Below are 17,599 nucleotides of genomic sequence, written 5' to 3'. Positions count from 1 at the left end.
ATAGGGTTATTTGTGAGTTCTCTTTTGGGTCCTCAGAGGGCAGGTTGTCAGGATTTCGGGAGGTGAGGGAGCCTCACCTCGTGCTTCCCTTAGCGGAGGGGGTCACGGTCCCCGTAGGGTACAGCCGCCCGCCGGGGGAGGTTGGAGCTCCGGGACCCGGAGCCGCCTGTGACTCCCTGTCTCTGCAGAACGTGGAAATGCTAAGCAGCATGGACTCGGCCTCGGTTCGCATCGTCAAGCCCTTCCCCGCGCCCCAGACCCCCGGCCGCCCGCAGCCCCTCCAGGCCGCCCCCGCGCCGCCGCCGCCGGTGCCTGCGGCTCCCAAGCTGGACCACCAGCGCATGGACACGATCCAGGAGGACCCCAGCACGGACTCGCACGTGGACGAGGACGGCTTTGACAAGGACCCCTTCCCCAACAGCAGCACGGCCGCCAAGTCGTTCGAGGACCTCACGGGCCGGCCCGTCACGAGGAGCGAGAAGGCCTCGTCCTTCAAGCTGCAGCGCCAGAACCGCGTGGGCAGCAAGGAGACAGAGTGCTAGGCCGGGGACCCGGGCCGGGCCTCGGGTGTGCGGGCTCGTCACACGTGGGACTTGAAGTCGCTGCATCTTTTTGTGAAGATCTGGGAGACCCGAGTGACTTCACGGCGGACGCTGGTCACGTGTTTGGGCTCCTTCACACGCAATAAACGACGCTCGTGTGCTCAGGCCCTTGTCCTTTGGAAGAGGGAAGGTGAATCTAGCTTATTTTGAGGCTTTCAGGTTTTAGTTTTTTTGGTTTTTAAAATATCCTTCAACCTGTGGTGCAAAAGCAGAAAATACAGCTGGATTAGGTTATGAATATTTACGTTTTTGTAAATTATCTTTTTTGATAACAGCACTGATTGAGGACACGCTCAGTTGCTTTTCTATACACTGTAATGATCCGCTGACTCCAGGGGGGCATTTAGCAGGCCTTAGTTCTGAGGGCAACTGGAACACAGATTTTATCTTTTGCCTTCAGGCAAAGACAAAGGAGATAAAAACGAGTTCTCCGTTGTTTCCAGGACGTGGGTTCTGTTCAGAGGCATCCGGAGCTTGTAGCAGCGGGGAGAGTCACCCCAGTTATTCCTAAACTCAGACGGGGTAATGCTTCTTCAGATTCTGAGGTTGGCACTTTCTAGAATTAAAACAGTCTAGCTTACAAATGGTAGCCCAATTGAATTTACAGACTCCTGCCCACTGTTTAGGACCCCAATTTGCTGGGCAGTTTTTGTCGTCAAAGCAGGTCTAATACTGTTGCCACGCTGGGAAAATGCTCACCATTCTAAACTGCTTCCAAATGAGAGCACGTCGCCTCTTTGCAAATTAGTGGCCGAGGGGGCGCGTGCGCGAGTTCTCCCCAAAGAACAGGTGGTCTTGAAAGGCCAAGGTGCTGGGCAGGCGGGGGACGCTGCCCCTCCCGGGCCTGGAGCGCTCTCCCTACACAGCTGGTTCCTAAAATCCCTCTGCAGTGACCTGCGGGTGGGGCATCCGCACTGCTCCCGCTTTCGTGCTTCGGGACTGTCGGGACTGTCTGCGTTTACTTTGTGAAGGATAAACATCATCAGAGTGAATTCTGATTTCCTTAAAATTACAGCTAGGGGGGAAGAAAGCTTTGAAGTACTGAAATGTGCTCAGCAGCCAACACACTCTGACCGAGACGACTTGTAAACTGAGGGCAATTAACCAAACCTGTGACAAATCAAATCTTTTCTTCTAAGGATGTTTATTATGCAGATGCCTGTTACACTAATACTTGAACTCATACCTTGTGGTGTTTGCTGTCTTCTAACTAGTTGTGATATATTACACTTTTGGAATCTGCTAGGTGAGTGGGTGTATGTGTGAGAGTGAACAGTTCCCAGCTCCGTGTAAGAAAATCGTTTTTTATAAAATGGACTTTTTAAACAAATTTGTCTTCGCCTTGTTTCCACTTACAGAATTAATTTTGTAGCTTGTGGCGCTGATGACACCTGCATCAGATGTTACCAGAACACAACACACGTAGGTACAAAGCTTTCGTAAAAATTCTGATGCTTTTATTAATCTTGGTGGCAGATGGTGTTTTTTATTCCAAGGTCGTGAGCAAAGGTCTGATCGCTTATCTCAGGATCTCTGTCACACTGGCAGCTTCGTCTGTAAGTTAACAGCCAGATTGGGTTTTCTGTGGCTAATGGTCCCCGTCTCCCAGAAGACTTAGTTCGGGTTTGGCTTCTGCTACGTCTCGCCAGTAAGGGAGCAGCAAAGGCAAGGAGGAGACTTTCTTCTCGATCAGAGGCCAAAGGTGGGAGAACAAAAACTCATTTCCCTCCGGGGACAAGTGCAGTCCGTCTGACAGAAAGGACGAGAAGTCCTACAGGGGAGAGAGTTGGGAGAGCGTGTGGGGGACGTTTCCGGGGCCCCACGAGGAGGTGCAGTTCATCGGGGAGGGGAAGAGGCTGAACGAATAAATAAGGTACATTCACGTGAACGACAAGAACGACATGTGCTGTTAGAGGAGCTCAGGGCCCAGGGTGCCCGGCTGCTCCGACTCCCCTAGTCTAGGTATTAAGTCGACGGGCGGGTTATTTAGGTGTAAAGAACTTGAACCATCCGGCCCAGAAGAGTGACGGTCCCGTGCTCACGGCCCCCGGGAGCCGCTTCTCCTGGGTGAGCGGTGTCGGCCCTACGCCAAGGCCCCGTCCCTGCCAGAAGCCAGCTGGCCCACAGGTTCACGGCTCCTCCAGACCACGGCTTCCTGAGGCCTCGTCTCGGGGAAGGCCCCTCCCTCCCTCCCCCCGTCCTAGAGCCCTGGGGGGTGAAATCTCCAAGGACTTCATCAGAGCCCCTCCCAGATGGACACTTAGCCCAGACAAAAGCCAGGACTGTGGCTGCGTCGCTGCTGCTCCGACCTGGGAAGCCACAGGAGGACCAGCACCAGGTCTAGGCACGGCTTCGGAGGGAGGCCGAAGCGCAGGGTTGGCTTCGTGAGGGAAGCGCCGGGCTGCTGGGTCCTGTGGACACAACTGTACGGAAAGCGCCAGCGCCTTCCTCGGGGGCTGGGCTGCTCCGTGGGGACCCGCTTTCACCGTTTCTGGCTGTAAACGCGCTTTCTGGCTTCCAACAAAACCACGAGAACCAGATAGCTCAAAAGACGAATTTTAGCCAACACCATGTCCTGCTTAAATTCGTTTTGCCTCTTAACGAGTTTAACCTCCTCCTCCCCCACATTCCAAAAGGACTTGCTCTGAATGTCCTTCACTATGAACCACTGATTTCACTCTGTTCCGGGTCCCGCCCGGCTGCTCAAGGGGTCCCCGGAGCAGGACGGCAGCGGCTGGGGCCGCAGAGGAACGAGGCCGTGGGCGCCGTCCCGGAGCCTCCGCGCTTCCTCCCCGCAGTGCTCTGGTTCAACTGGGGAAAGGGACAGCTAACGGTCTTACCCGCTCAGAGCCCCACGGAGCAGGGTCACTTCTGCATCATCCTCCCGGCCCCGACAGGGCCGAGCAAGCCCCCGTACCTGACCGTCCTTCTGCATCAGGGTCCACAGGTCAAGCACATCAGTCCCACAGTCCCGGGCCACTTGCAAGCAGGCGCCCGCGTATTCACCAACGACCAAGTTCAGGCGATTTAGTTTGCAGCCTATTGAGGAGAGACAGTGCGGGTGGCAAGTGGCCGCTGTGCAAGTTCTACTGGCCTGGGTGCTTCTCCGTCCCCGTAAATAGGCACGTGCTTATGGACCCGACCTGGGTCCGACCGTGTGAGGGCCGTCACCGTGCGCTGCCCTCCGCGGCACGGGGACGGGGGAGCGCACCATCGGTGGTCGCCACAGAGGCAGGAAAGCCCCGTGGCGGCCGCCTCCTTGGCTGAGTACAGGCCAGAGGCAAAGAGAGTGGGGGCTGATGGGGAGGGACGGTGGGCCGAGACCCCTGAATTTGTTGTGTCATGTGAGGCCGCTGTGATACGATGGAAAGATCAGGGTTCGGCCAGAGAAGGGGGAGCTGGAAGGGGCTGCAGAGGTCACTTGGACTGGCTCACGGGTCAGTGACTTTTTTTTTTTTTTACATTTGAGAGAGAACACGTGCGCCTACACACGCGTGAGCACACACACGAGTGAGCACAGGAGGGGCAGAGGAGAGAATCCCAAGCAGGCTCCGCACTGTCAGCGCAGAGCCCGACGTGGGGCTCAAACTCACAACCCGGGAGATCGTGACCTGAGCCCAAACCAAGAATCAGACGCTTAAGCGACTGAGCCACCCAGGCGCCCCAGCGACCTTTCTCCACAAGGGGCCGGGCAGTAAATATTCCAGGCTGTGCGGGCGTAGAGTCCGTGCCCGTAACTGCTCTGCCCTCTGCCGTAGCTCAGGAGACACGCAGTATGGAAACCTGGGGGCTGGTCTTCGGTAGAACATTCCTGTAGCCAGCGGCTCACAAACCCGACCCACACCGCCATGTTCTCCACCGGGACTCGCTACACGTCTGATAAGTGAAACACGGCTCGCACGCGGCGCCGGGTCCCGGACGCTGAGGTTTTCCCTACTCCGTTCCCAAAATGTAACTCACTTGGTTCTGTGCCCACGAGGGGTTGTGACCTGCAGTCTGAGAAGCAGATGTGGCTCTGACTCGCACACCTCTGCTCGTCCAGGCGCGGCACAAACACGCTTGCTACCTCCCGAGCGATCCTGATCCTGACGCGAGGCAGACGTCACGAGGGGAGGCTCCCTGGGGGGCCGCACCTCGCCCTCTGGAGCTGACGACAGGGAGCGTCGTCTACCCCCCGACCGGGCCCTTCCAACACCTGATGACAGCAGGCCTGGCCCCATCCTCCCTGTCTGTCCTCTTCTTCTGGATAAACTTGCCCTCATTTCCTCCTGTGGGGAACTTTCCTGGACCTTTCTAGACGCCAGTACCTTCAACAGAGGGTTTCTGTGCCTGCCACGCCATTCATCACGTGGCTGTCACGTGGCTGCCGGTGTCTGTACGGGACTGTCTCCCTCCCTACTCGACACGCGGGAACCAGGTTCTAGTCACTTCTGTGTCCTGACTTTGTACTTTACGTGCTAAGACGAACGGTCGCAGGGACAGAAGTGGCTCCGTCACAGGTGCCGTGGCCGCGCCCTCAGCCGAGCCTTAGTTTTGGGGAAGGAGGGGTCTCGTCGCCGAAGGCCGCAGCCCGGGCGAGGCTGCGTGGAGAAGGGAGCGCGTTGGGCCAGAGGCGGGCAGAGTGGCGGCTGCGGGCAATCGCGGTCACCGGGGTCGCCGGGAGCCTCAGTGCCACGTGGGCCGCCACACAGCTCCGCGGCCGTGCTTGGGGTCTGGCACCGCCAGGCCGGGGCCGCCCCCTCCGCAGGGACAGTCCCTTTTCCGGGCCACGGTTCGCGCCTAGAACCTAATGGCCGCTCCGCTCGTTTTGCTTACTCTCTGGTGGCCGAGAACAAAGGCCGAAAGGACTCGGTGGGGAGCCCGGCCCGGCGGCCGCGAAGCAAGGGGCCGCCCGCCTCTGGGCCCCTCGCTCGGTCCGGTCGGAGGACACGGCGCCCGCGGCCCGCTTACCTTGCGCGAGGCACTCCCGCTCCCAGGCCGCCTCGCAGAGCGGGGGCGGCGAGATGAGGACGATCCTGTGCTCCGGGACGTCCACGGACTTGAGGTAGCGCACCATGCTCTTTAAATTCGCCACGTACTCGTCCAGGGGGACGTGCTGCTTGGGGTTCTCATCTGTTCGGGGGGAACACGGACACTTCGGCCCCAAACGCACGTTTGTCGCGAGGGACAACGAAGACTGACACGAGCTCCCCGATCCGCAAGGCTCAGGACGTCGCCGGGGAGTAGTTCGGACCGCGGACACAAACACGGGGTAGCGGGAGGGGGAATGGCGGTCCCCGCTCTTCGTGGGACAGACCGCAGAGGCTCAGGCTCTGTCCTCTGGTGGCCAGCGGCCTGGGCTGTGGAGGGAGGCCGCCGAGTTCCACCCCTGCTTCCTCGCGGACCGGCCGCCTGCCCTGGGACAGATGCCCGGCTTGCCTGTACCTCGGCCTCCTCACCGGTAAACCGAGGACGATAACCGGGTCTCCCTCACGGGGTGGTTGTGAAAATCGACAAGCACGCAGAGCACTACAGCAGGGGGCCTACCACACAGGAAGCGGCCGCGGACGACCGCCAGCTGCTGGGGCACCTGGGTGGCTCAGTGGGTTAAGCATCTTGACTCTTGATTTTGGCTCAGGTGATGATCTCACGGGAGAGTGAGCCCCACGTGGGGCTCCGCACTGACAGTGTGAAGCCTGCTGGGGATGCTCTCGCTTTCTCGCTCTCAAAATAAATAAACAAACTTAAAAAAAAAAGCTGTTGCTTCTCCTATCATAGTGCAAAGGACTTGTTTTTCCTTTAGAGCACGTGTGCACACGTACGGAGGGGAGAAGGGCAGAGGGAGAGACAGAATCTTAAGCAGAATCCAGGCTCAGCGTAGGGCCCGGTGCGGCCTCGATCCCACGACCCCGGGATCGTGCGTGACCTGAGCCGAAATCAAGAGTCGGAGGCTCAACTAACTGAGCCGCCCGGGTGCCCTGCAAAGGATGACTTCTAAATGGGCTCGCACGTAAGTATCCTAAGACTCACTGCAGGCGCTTTACAAACCACATGTAAGGATAATTATAGGAGCAAAATAAAATCCCTCATGATGCCACCACCCGGAAAACCACTGTTGGCACTCGGAGGTACTTCATTCTAGTCTTTTCCCTGTTGATAGGTGTACTTAAAAAAATAAAAGTAGCATTACACTGAAGATACCTAACCATATGGTTCTTTTTTCCACCTAACATTATGGGCATGTCTGTGTCCACGAACAGTCCTCAAAAACGTGTATCTGCTGGGGGACCGAGAGGAAGCTTCTATCTCTGTGCCACCCAGCATTCTATTTTTTTGCTGTTAGAAATACAATTCGCAGAAACGTCTGCACGTACGCCTGGCTGCGTTACTGAATTTTTTCTCAGGCTGGATTTCTAGATGTGGGAAGTCCTTCGATGCACGCTGTCAAGTATCTTTGCAGAAAGATCACAAGTTTCCCCAGGGACTGGAAGAGAGGAGTGCCCATCTCACTCCACACTCAGCAGCCATAAGAATCAGTGCTTAAAAACACTTTCCAATCTGAGTCTTTATAATCTTTTGAGATTATCTCATTTCACAAAGCTACTTTTTTCCTTTGTGATTTCCTCCATTGCTTTTATGCTTGGGAGGGAGTTTTTTTGTCCTAATTTCGGTGAGAATTCACGTTTTTTGGAGTCTCCTTTCTTACGGTTTTTGGTGTAAGATCAAGTGGAGATCTGACTTTTCCAAACAGTGAGCTCACAGGATCCACCAACACCTATGGCTCATACGTCTTTCTCAAGGCGGCGAGCGTCCCTGCCTGCCCTGCCGCCTCGCCTCCCCTGAGCCGTCCCCACCGTGTGCCCACAGATAGCATTCTTCTGGAAGCGGACTTTCCAGAATACAGGCTGACTTTTCCCCTTCATGCTGCGCAAAGGGCCCTCCTCGCAAGAGCAGGAGGGAGAGCAAGGCCTGCGCCCGCCGGTCTTCTAAACACAGGGACACGGTGCCACTTCCCAGCACCCAGGACCGAGTCCGCGCCCGGGCGGGGGTGCTCCCTGAGCTGCTCGGCCATCAGTGTGACCCACGTGGCAAGGCGGGCCCTCCACCGCTGATTCCACCAACTACTGAGAAAAACCTCTGAAATCCAGCACAACACTAATGGACTCAAGAAAACATTTTTGGGGCACCCGGGCGCGTCCAACTTCGGCTCGGGTCATGACCTCACGGTTCGTGGGTTCAAGCCCCACGTCGGGCTCTGTGCTGACAGCTCAGAGCCTGGAGCCTGCTTCGGATTCTGTGTCTCCCTCTCTCTCTGCCCCTCCCCTGTTCATGTTCTGTCTCTGTCTCTGTCTCTGTCTCTCTCTCTCTCTCTCTCAAGAATGAATAAACATGAAAAAAAACAAACACATTTTCAAGTGTTTGAGATCAGGTCTGCCAACAACCCAGGCGAGTAGAAAATAAGTTGGGAACAAAATGCACTGACGTTAAAGCCAGAAGAAATACGCTTAATAAACTCTGAGAACTCATTATAAATTTGGCAAAACTCATTGTAAGTTTTCTCTCCCAAAAATCTATTGGGAGAGAAGGACACAGTTGAAAAAAATACAGGAACAAGCTGTCTTCATGTCAGGGCAGGCTAAAAATGAACTAGGAAAACACAAAAATGCCTTTACCTTTCAGCGCACTGTCATTGGCACCGAAGAAAATTGTAACTGCTACTGGGCTGTCCAAACCGGTCCCTTTTTTGATTAATCGTGGAAGGATGATTTTGGCCCATCTGGTATTGTAGCCTGAAAATCCACGATTCAGAACATCACATTTTCTGAAATGAAGAATTTTTAAACAAAGATGAATTCCACAGTCTCACAAAGAACAGTTTGTAGCCCCCTGCAGTGAACCAACAGTGAGGGTGTGCCTTCCCTCCGGGCTGTGGCACCTGCCTATGTCCGGGGGCTTTGATGTGCTTGCACTTTTTTTCCCCTTAAGTTCGTTTATTTTAAGTAATTCTATACCCAACATGGGGCTTGAACCCACACGTGATCACAGGTCACGTGTTCTTCCGACAGAGCCAGCCAGGCACCCCCGATGTAATGTCCCTTTGAGGAAGACATGCCATCCTTAACAAGATACAGGTAAGTCCGTCACATTCCTCCACAAGAGGGGTTATGAATAATTTTGAGCAAAGGGGCTATAATCTTGTCTGCAGACTCGCTCACTCACGCATGGGCAGTGAGGTCCTTCTAACAGGGAGTTTACAGCAGACGGGTCTCGGTTTGAGCGTCTTCAGTAGAGTCACTAAGAAGCTGGAGCTCAAGGGTAATGACGCTTTGGGTAATTTGGGATGTATACAGAGTAGTTTTGAGACTTTTACAGAGTATTTTTTTAAGAGGCATTTTAGGTCTGCAGCAAAATTGAAAGGAAGGTACAAAGCATTCCCACACACCCCTGCTCCCCACGTGCACAGCCTCCCCGACTAGCAACAGCCCCACGAGCGGCACATTTGTTAGATGTGATAAACCTAACACATCACTATCAGTAGCACCCACTGGTTTTGATTCAAGAATTTTAATAAATTACTTAGCGGCTGTGCCCCCGGGACTATGTTTATGGATGCTTCAGGTTGTTCATAATAAAAATTTTTTAAAAATGATAAATCTCAGAGTTCAGTTCATGGTTAGCAAATTAATGTGGTTGACTTCGGTATAGTTCAAATTCCCACATACGAGCAGCTAAGCAGAGATCCCGGGGCACCAGCTAAGAAATTCTGCGCGGCTACGAGGCCAGGCGACAGACGCCAAGCAGCAACAGGAGGGGACCTGGTTTTGACACTACTCTAAAAGCTCTCAACGTTTAGAAATCTCCGGGAAAACAACAAAAAAAATTCAGCCCCATTTATTTCTAAGTGTGATTCTTGGTGTTTTTAATGCAGAATGATTACAAAAAGCTGACTAGCCTAGCCATTTTGAAGACTCAGTTTAAAATGGAATACTCTAGAATTTTGACAAGAGGAGTCGGCTTTCCATCTCTCCAATGGTATAGTCACTGCGACACTCCCTAAGGCCGGTGTGGTGTGGCAGTCCAGCACGAGGGGCTGGAATCAGAGCGGTCGGTGCCAGGATCTCGCTGCCTTTGACTAGCACATCAGGCCTTGGCCACTTACTTAATTTCTCTGAGCTTCAGGCTCCCCAACAGTAAGAGATGAACCTAACACCTAATCTGCAGGCAGTGTGAAAATTAAAAGTACGGTAGTAGCCAGACACACGTAAGGCGCCCAATAAATGGCAGCTATTATAGACTGAAAAAAAGATCGTCATTAGAAGAAGGCTATGAGCCAGGAAAAAAAGACAAGTGAGGCCCAGGGTTGGAACTGTTAAAGTTCCCCTCCGGAAGGGGAAGGATATCTGAATCCCTCTGGATTGAATAACATAATCAACGGTGCCCAATTTATTCAAAAGGCTACAGAAACTGGAAAATTATGAAAGGTTTTTAGTTAAATTCATGGCTCATAAAAAGTATTTAAGTTCAGATGAAGAGAGAAGAAGAGTTAATTGAAAGATTCCTTGCCAAACATCCAGACTCTAAGATTTCCTTCCAGAAAAATGTAAATTAAGCTGCTTCATAAAACAGGCAGGGGCATATTTTTAAACGCAAACAGCAGAAGCTTTTAAAAACTGAAATCGTGGGGCGCCTGGTAGCTCAGTCGGTTAAGCACCTGACTTCAGCTCAGGTCATGATCTTACGGTTCGTGGGTTCAGGCCCCATGTCGGGCTCTGCACTGACAGCTTAGAGCCTGGAGCCTGCTTTGGATATTCTTTCTCTTTCTCCTCACCCCCGACCCCCCACTCTCAAAAACTAAATAAATATTTAAAAAAAAAAAAAAATGAAAACGGGAAGTTTATTCTAACTCCTTCGAATCCCTCAAACCAAGTATTTTTGTCTAAAGAAATACGGAAATAAGATTGTTTAAAAAAACTGATGAAACTATATCCATAAATTTTAAAAGGATTTAAATAGATTTGAGAATTATTAAAATGATTTTATAGTAAGTATACAAAGATCTTATTTAAAGCTAAAACTTAAAAGATGTCACTATGGAACACAATATATTTTATTTAAAAATTTTTTTAATGTTTATTTTGAGAGAGGGTCACAAGGGGGAGGGGGAGGGAGAGAATCCCAAGCAGGTTCCATGCTGTTAGTGCAGAGCCCAACTCGGGGCTCAATCCCAAGAACCACGAGATCGTGACCTGAGCTGAAATCAAGAGTTGGGGGGCGCCTGGGTGGCTCAGTTGGTTAAGCGGCCGACTTCGGCTCAGGTCTGCGGGTTCGAGCCCCGCGTCGGGCTCTGTGCTGACAGCTCAGAGCCTGGAGCCTGTTTCAATTCTGTGTCTCCCTCTCTCTGACCCTCCCCGGTTCATGCTCTGTCTCTCTCTGTGTCAAAAATAAATAAACGTTAAAAAATAATAATAAGAGTTGGACATTTAACTGACTGAGCCCCCCAGACGCCCCCACACTGATATATTTTAGATTTTTCACTCTCCTTGGAGGTCGTGTGCACAGGGGCGGTTTTAGTGAGATGCCTCTGAACTTTCAAACCCGGAAACTGGGTGACATTAAACACGGAATTAGTACACCTGAGACTAATTGAACACTAGGTTAATTAGACTTCAAAAACACCCCCAAACCACCGTGAGCGGGTTCAGGGCTGTGCAGACGGCTGAAGCAGACATCAGGAGCCCAGATCGGCAAAGAACACCCCAAGCGGCAAAGAACACAGCTGAAGATGAAAGTGTCCCTCAAAGGGGCAGTTGTTTGGTGTGGCACGCAAAGAAGTCCGTTCTGGCGCAAAAACGCAGGGCGGTGAAGCGGCCGCCGCCTCTGACGCCAGGCGACGCCGACTGCAGCCCCCTAGTCTCTCTCCTCCGTCGCCCGGTGGAAGAACGTGGGCCTAGGACGCCAAGGCCAGTGTCCCCTCCGTCTGGGCCCTGTTGCTCCGCCGTGGCATTTTAGTTTCTACATGGCTCTCGCGAGTTTGGCTGGGGGCCAGGAGAGGCAGGCTTTCTGGGTGGGGGGAGCCCGGATGGGGAAGGATTCACAGAAGCGAGGCCTCTTTGGGGTCAGCCAGCAGCGGCTCGGCTCTGTGTCTCGACAAGAGGCTTCTCGGGGGTTAGAGACTGGAGGCGCAGCAGACCACACACTGGCTACAGGTCTGTCTTGCAACTTCTCTCCATTCTGAAAAATAACTAGCTTCTAATGAAGTGGTCTCCTAGCAAGCAGATCTGCAAACTAGCAATTCTGGCAGGATTTTAGTACTAAACTTAACCACTTACGAAACATCTGTATGTGGGTAAAACATTTGGCATGCCTTGTTTTCCAGGCCACCTGAATCATCATTTAGCTTTTCAGAAAAGGTTAACAGACCAATTAAACGGTTACTGGATTACTAAACATGAAAGCTGCTATATATCGAGCACTTCCAAGTTCAAGGCACCTGAGCAAGCACACATTAATGTTTCCGTCCTCCCAACATGACAGCAGGTGCCCTCATCATCTCCGGAGGCTCAGGACCATGGGCTCCGGAGCCTGGACACCTGCCACTTCTTAGCTGTGTGACCTTGTTATTTAACCTCCCCTCCTTATTCTTCTCACCTAGAAAATGGATCGGAGCCTAACTCACTTTGTTTACAGGCTAGTTGTAAAGATTAAATAAGCCAATACACAAGAAGCATTAGTTTTTGGCACATAGCATTCAGTAACACTTAGCTATTATAATCATCCCATTTGACAGAAGGGAAAACTGAGGCATGACGTCATATTTTCATGTTTTTAGATTAAGTCTAAATAGGGAAAGCATTTGGGAACAGAAAAAGCTAGAAGGTCAATTTTTTCATTTCTAGTGTAGGGGATAAAAAATGGAGAAATTGAAGACATTTTAAAACACATTTGGAAATAACTTAAAACATATTTTCTTGGTGTATTAACCACATTGGTGAAGAAGATTATCAAGTACCGATAAGCTGGTAGGACATCCAGCTTATTTCTTCTAAAGGAGGAAAAGACATGGGGTGCCTGGGTGGCTCAGTTGGTTGAGCGGCCGACTTCAGCTCAGGTCACGATCTCACAGTCCATGAGTTCGAGCCCCGCATCGGGCTCTGTGCTGACAGCTCAGAGCCTGGAGCCTGTTTCGGATTCTGTGTCTCCCTCTCTCTGACCCTCCCCCGTTCATGCTCTGTCTCTCGCTGTCTCAAAAATAAATAAATGTTAAACAAAAAAAAATTAAAAAAAAAATAAAGGAGGAAAAGACAAAACTCCTGATCAGTTTATTGATACTCTACATACTTGGTTTACTGTTTTTAATGTGGAAAATATTTCTACATATTTTTTAATCTCTTGTATTGGGGAAGTGTTTCCCTTTTGATGCCTTCCTTAGCATATGCTTTCATCAAGTCTGGCAAACAAAATACCAAAATCATCGCTATTTCTGATCTATTTTATAAAGAGAATTCGGGAGACAAAAACTTCTCTCCAAAAATGACTCTAACTTTGGTTTACGAATATATCTTGCTTTCTTTTCAAACTCCTTACTACTCATTTAAATCATACCTACTAAAGTAACTGAAAAAGAACTGATCTTCTTCAGATAGTGAATAACTGTGTCTGTTTGAATCCAAACCCAATACATTTTCCACAACTCTTTGGGTTTGATTTCGTGTCGGACAAAACTTTTGCGGAACCCTGAGTGCCTGCCCCTCTTCCTTCTGTCCCCCAACCTTGTATATCTACTAACCAGGAAAGGCCGGCAAAGATTAATAAGGGAGGAATTTACTGTTTGACACTGTGTCATTCACTCTCTTTCTCTTCTGAGTTGCAATTACAGTTTTCGATCGATAAGCACTCAGGTATTGGGGTGCCAGGGTGGCTTAGTCGGTTAAGCATCTGACTTTGGCTCAGGTCGTGAACTCGCGGTTCTGTGAGTTTGAGCCCGCATCCCTGCATCAGGCTCTGTGCTGATGGCTCAGAACCTGGAGCCTGCTTCCGTTTCTGTGTCTCCCTCTCTCTCTGCCCCTCCCCCGCTTGCACTCTGTCTCTCCCTCAAAAATGAATAAACATTAAAACCAATAAATAAATAAGCGCTCAAGTTATTAATCTAAAGACCATTCTCACCTGACCAGCTTGTCAGCCAGTGATGCTCCCCATCCACCCTGCTGGAAAGAAAACTGAAAAGAAAAAAAAAAAAAAAAAAAGGCCATTACTACTTATCAGTGTGATTAGCACATTTTAGTAAGGGGCATTTTGATCAGCAACTCCTTTTGTTCTCCCTTTGTACTCCCTGACTTTTTGGCCTTCATCGCTCGCTTTCCATGGAGGTCATTTTAGGGATTACCATAACGAAGCCTCAGCGGCACTCTGGAAACGAGGGGAGTTTTCTTCCCTATGGACTGGATTTGAGCCAGTCATCTGCGTTTCACTGAGACCTGATATTAGAGTCATTTTTACTTAGAAAAGCTACTTCAGTTTATGTGTAAGAGAGAAAATCAATTGTACCTTCAGTAAGGAAATGAAGTCCACGCTGTACTACATTTGCACAATCGAAAGAATAAGGAAGCTGATTCTAGAACTCAGGGGGTGAGCCTTTTTAAAATATACATTCCAGTAAGTTTGGAAAGCCCTTCCTGCCCTACTTGCCGAAAAATGGCATCACTTATTGGCACGTACGCAGAAAATTGGTTGAGGAAGTCATGTTTGAAGAGGAAAAAATAAGAACAAAACACTGCACCACCGGGGTAATTTTTAAGTGTGCTTCCTCCCCGAAGTAGGACACACATTCTTCCTTAATGTGAGTTGAAATGATCTTGGGTGAGAAGGTGATCTACTGCGTTATTCCTGGGAGACATTTTATCAAGATCAACTCGCTCCACCAGAGGAAGCAGAGGTGAACTGGCTCCAGGGGTTTTCTGCAGGAACGGGCTGTACAGACCCGCAGGAAGTGATTCAGCCGCCGCCGTGCTCTCGCAGGTGACCCAGCAGTGGAGCTCCGCGTGGGAAAGCAAGCCCGGGCCGTGCGGTGAGCCACTGAAGGAGGCTTCGTGGAAAAGGAGGCGCACGTCCCCGCCTCAACTTGTACCAGGCCTCCCGATTCTCCCTAGGACACTGACGAAGCGCGGTGAACTCGGCTTTGTCACTCCCAGGGCGTGGCCTGGACGAGTCACTGCACTCCCCCGCACCTGACCTCATCTGGAGGACAGGGTACACGGAACGGGTGTGCAAGTACCGCGCTGCCCACACCGTCATCCCGAGGCCAGGAACAACTCGAGACGGGAACTCTGTCTGCCACGAGGTTCCGAAGGGGCCGGTTAGGACACGACGACCGTGAGGTCGCTGCTGGACGCGGCAGGCATTCCCGAGCAGATCCTGCTCAGGGGCGCTCAGCCTTCGGGGCCGCCTGTGCTGGGGGGAAACGGGGTGCAGGGACGCGGCCTCGAGACGGGAAGATGGGAGCCTGAGAGCTGGGAGAGGAGGGCCAGCGAGGCTGCCAGGCCGGCGCTCTCAGCGGGGGCTTCGCCCAGAAGGCGCGACCGTGGACGCCCAAGGGACCGGGCCACACCAGGGCCAGGCGGCGGTACCTGGGTGATGGAATCTCCGAAGAGCAACACCCGAGGCCAGTACAGAGAACTCGCCGCCTCGCACAGCGCCATATTGCCTGCCGGCAGAGGGGCGGGGCGAGCGGGCAGGGGGCGGGGCGAGCGGGGCCTGGGCGGGGTTCCTCGCGGGCGGGGGGGGGGGGGGTGGAAGGAGGCGCCTGCGCAGTTCGTCGCCCTCCGGTTATCCGTCGGGGTGGCTGCCCGCCACACCCCTGGGTCCTGGGGCCGCGCTCCTTTGGCGACCGACCGGTCATTGTTAAGACACGCGGTAGCCGTTGTCCTTGGAACGCTCATTTTTGTCCGTTTCCCAGAGCTCGGCCTCGTGCCTTCACTCCCGGTCCGTTCGTTCATCCCGAGTCTTTCCGGCGCGGAGCGTGCGTCGCCGCCTGCCCTCGGGGCGCCCACCGACCCTCCGGGAGAGGCACCTCCCCGCGCCCCGCCCGGCCGGGAGGGAGCCACCCCGCGGCTTCAGGTGTTTCCGCAAATGGCGGGAGTGTGAAGTAGGAGCGGTGGGGGTAGGAAGTACTTCCAAGGCACTCAGTCATCACACAACCAGCTCTTGTTAAATCAACGTCCTCAACCGTTGATCGAAGGTTTTGACCTTAAAGAGAAACTTAACGGCATTTGCTAAAGACAGGAAGGCAGACTATCCAAGGACGAAGATGGGGTTTTGCGGTAGGGGAGAGAAATCAGGAAAGGCGGGGACCCAGAGCCAAGGAGCAGGGTGAAGGGTGGAAGGCTGTAAAATTACTAAAACGTAGAGTGTTTGCGAAACTGACAAAACCAGATTCTTGTTGCAGGTAGGCCAGGGAGGGAAGATACCAGGCGGGGGGTGAGGAATTTGAGCCGATACCCCGGGGGAACAGACCAAGGGTGGGTATTTTTTTCACTAAACCAACGCAGCAGGATTCTTGCCAGAACTGGTCTGGAGGGGAAACGAACAGAGCCCACGCTGGGTTCCTATTGAGAAAACTCACAGGAGCTTGACTCCTTTTCTCAGTCCTTACCGCCACAGCCGTGCCATTTAGTGTGACATTCCCCCCCCCGCCCCCCCCCGCCCCCCCCGCCGGTGATAAAAAACGAGCCAGAAGGATATTTTGAAACAACCGAGCTTAAGGTGAACACCAGAAGAGCAGAGGGAGCAGTGCGCCATTGAAAAGCAGACATTCCGGGGTGCCTTGGTGGCCCTGGGTGAAGTGTCGGACTCAGGCTTGGCTCAGTTTGTGAGTTCAAGCCCCGCATCGGGCCCTGCGCTGATGGCACAGAGCTTGCTTGGGAGGTCTCTCCCTCTGTCGGCCCCTCCCCAGCTGTGCTCTCTCTCTCTCTCTCAAAATAAATAACCTTAAAAAAAAAAAAAGCAGACATACCTTGGTGTGGCCGGGACAGGGTGTCAGACGGGCGAATGGCTCGGAGAGGCAGGCAGGGGGATCAGAGCACGACCAAGTCTTCAGGCCAGGAGTTCCCTGGCTTCAGCCGGATCATCTGCGGAGCTTTAGAAACGTGCTGATAAAGGTCGCTCACTTCACTCCAGACCAACTAACTTAACCTCTGACGGCAAGATGCGGGCATCAGTGTGTTTTTACTGCTCCCAGGTGATTCCAATGTGCCGTCCATGTTGAGAACCCCTGGCTGAGTAAGGTGTTTGGACTTAATCTTGGTTACAAGGGAGGCCTGAAGGACTTTCAGCAGGGAGGGCTTGAGAGCAGGTGCGTATCTTAGGAGTCAATTATGGGGAGAAGGGAGGCTGTGGCAGGAATCAGAGGGGCCAGGAAGACAGACTCACAGAGCCACGGGGGAGAGATGGCAAAGGCAGATTCAAGAGCAACTGAGAATCCTGAACTCAGACTGGTTACCTCGGGGAGAAGGACTAGGAGAAAACACACGCACGTTCCCTTTCTACTCTATATACTGTCTTACTGTTTTTAAACCTATCGTAACAAAGTCTTACAGGACACTTCTAAAAGGTGACCCTCAGAGCTTTGGTTTGGGCCAGAGACAAAGTGGGGTTCCTTACAGAAGAAATGTATTTCATTTCAAGTAAAACTTCCGATTTGTGCACTGGAGTTTGTCACTACCCTGCTCAATGGCTGTGAAGTCACCAACAGGTGAGGCGACAGGAGGACTGAACAGTGTCGGTGGAGCTTAGTGACTGGGTGGCACGCCTTTCGCTTGACAGTGAGAGTGGCTCTCACGTTAGACGGTAGGTAAAGGTGGGCTCGTTCCCTCCCTAGGGGCGGCCGTCACGCCCCTGTGTGGCAGCAGAGACCGGAGACCCCTGGTGACCTGCTCCCTCAGCACACGGCACCCGCCACTCCTGTGTCCAGTGATGTGCCAGTCTGAATTACACGCACTCCAGGAAACCGGTCTAATGATTAC

The 17,599-nt window shown here is 52.5% G+C and overlaps 2 protein-coding genes across 4 annotated transcripts in view; one reads left to right on the top strand and one right to left on the bottom strand.

Moving 5' to 3' along the window:
• The window catches only part of ADAM17 (ADAM metallopeptidase domain 17), a 53,580-nt gene extending 51,648 nt beyond the window's left edge, over positions 1-1,932 (top strand). For all 3 annotated transcript variants that reach the window (XM_060648092.3, XM_060648122.3, XM_060648132.3), the window contains one exon: positions 189-1,932. In XM_060648092.3, the coding sequence (XP_060504075.1) occupies positions 189-542 (354 nt within the window). In that variant the 3' untranslated portion in view covers positions 543-1,932. The remainder of the gene's footprint in view (positions 1-188) is intronic.
• A 105-nt stretch (positions 1,933-2,037) lies between these two features.
• On the bottom strand, positions 2,038-15,322 carry IAH1 (isoamyl acetate hydrolyzing esterase 1 (putative)). Its single transcript, XM_078445005.2, has 6 exons — positions 15,206-15,322; positions 13,746-13,798; positions 8,255-8,403; positions 5,553-5,714; positions 3,520-3,641; positions 2,038-2,373 (listed from the first exon to the last, which is right to left on the bottom strand). The coding sequence occupies exons 1-6, from the start codon at positions 15,275-15,277 to the stop codon at positions 2,191-2,193; spliced, it is 741 nt and encodes a 246-aa protein (XP_078301131.1). The 5' UTR covers positions 15,278-15,322; the 3' UTR covers positions 2,038-2,190.
• Between the last annotated feature and the right edge of the window lie 2,277 nt (positions 15,323-17,599).

Source organism: Panthera onca, chromosome A3, assembly GCF_046562875.1.
Source record: "Panthera onca isolate mPanOnc1 chromosome A3, mPanOnc1 haplotype 2, whole genome shotgun sequence".
In the NCBI taxonomy this organism is placed as follows: Eukaryota; Metazoa; Chordata; class Mammalia; order Carnivora; family Felidae; genus Panthera; species Panthera onca.
This window is presented reverse-complemented; position numbering and strand designations above follow the sequence as displayed.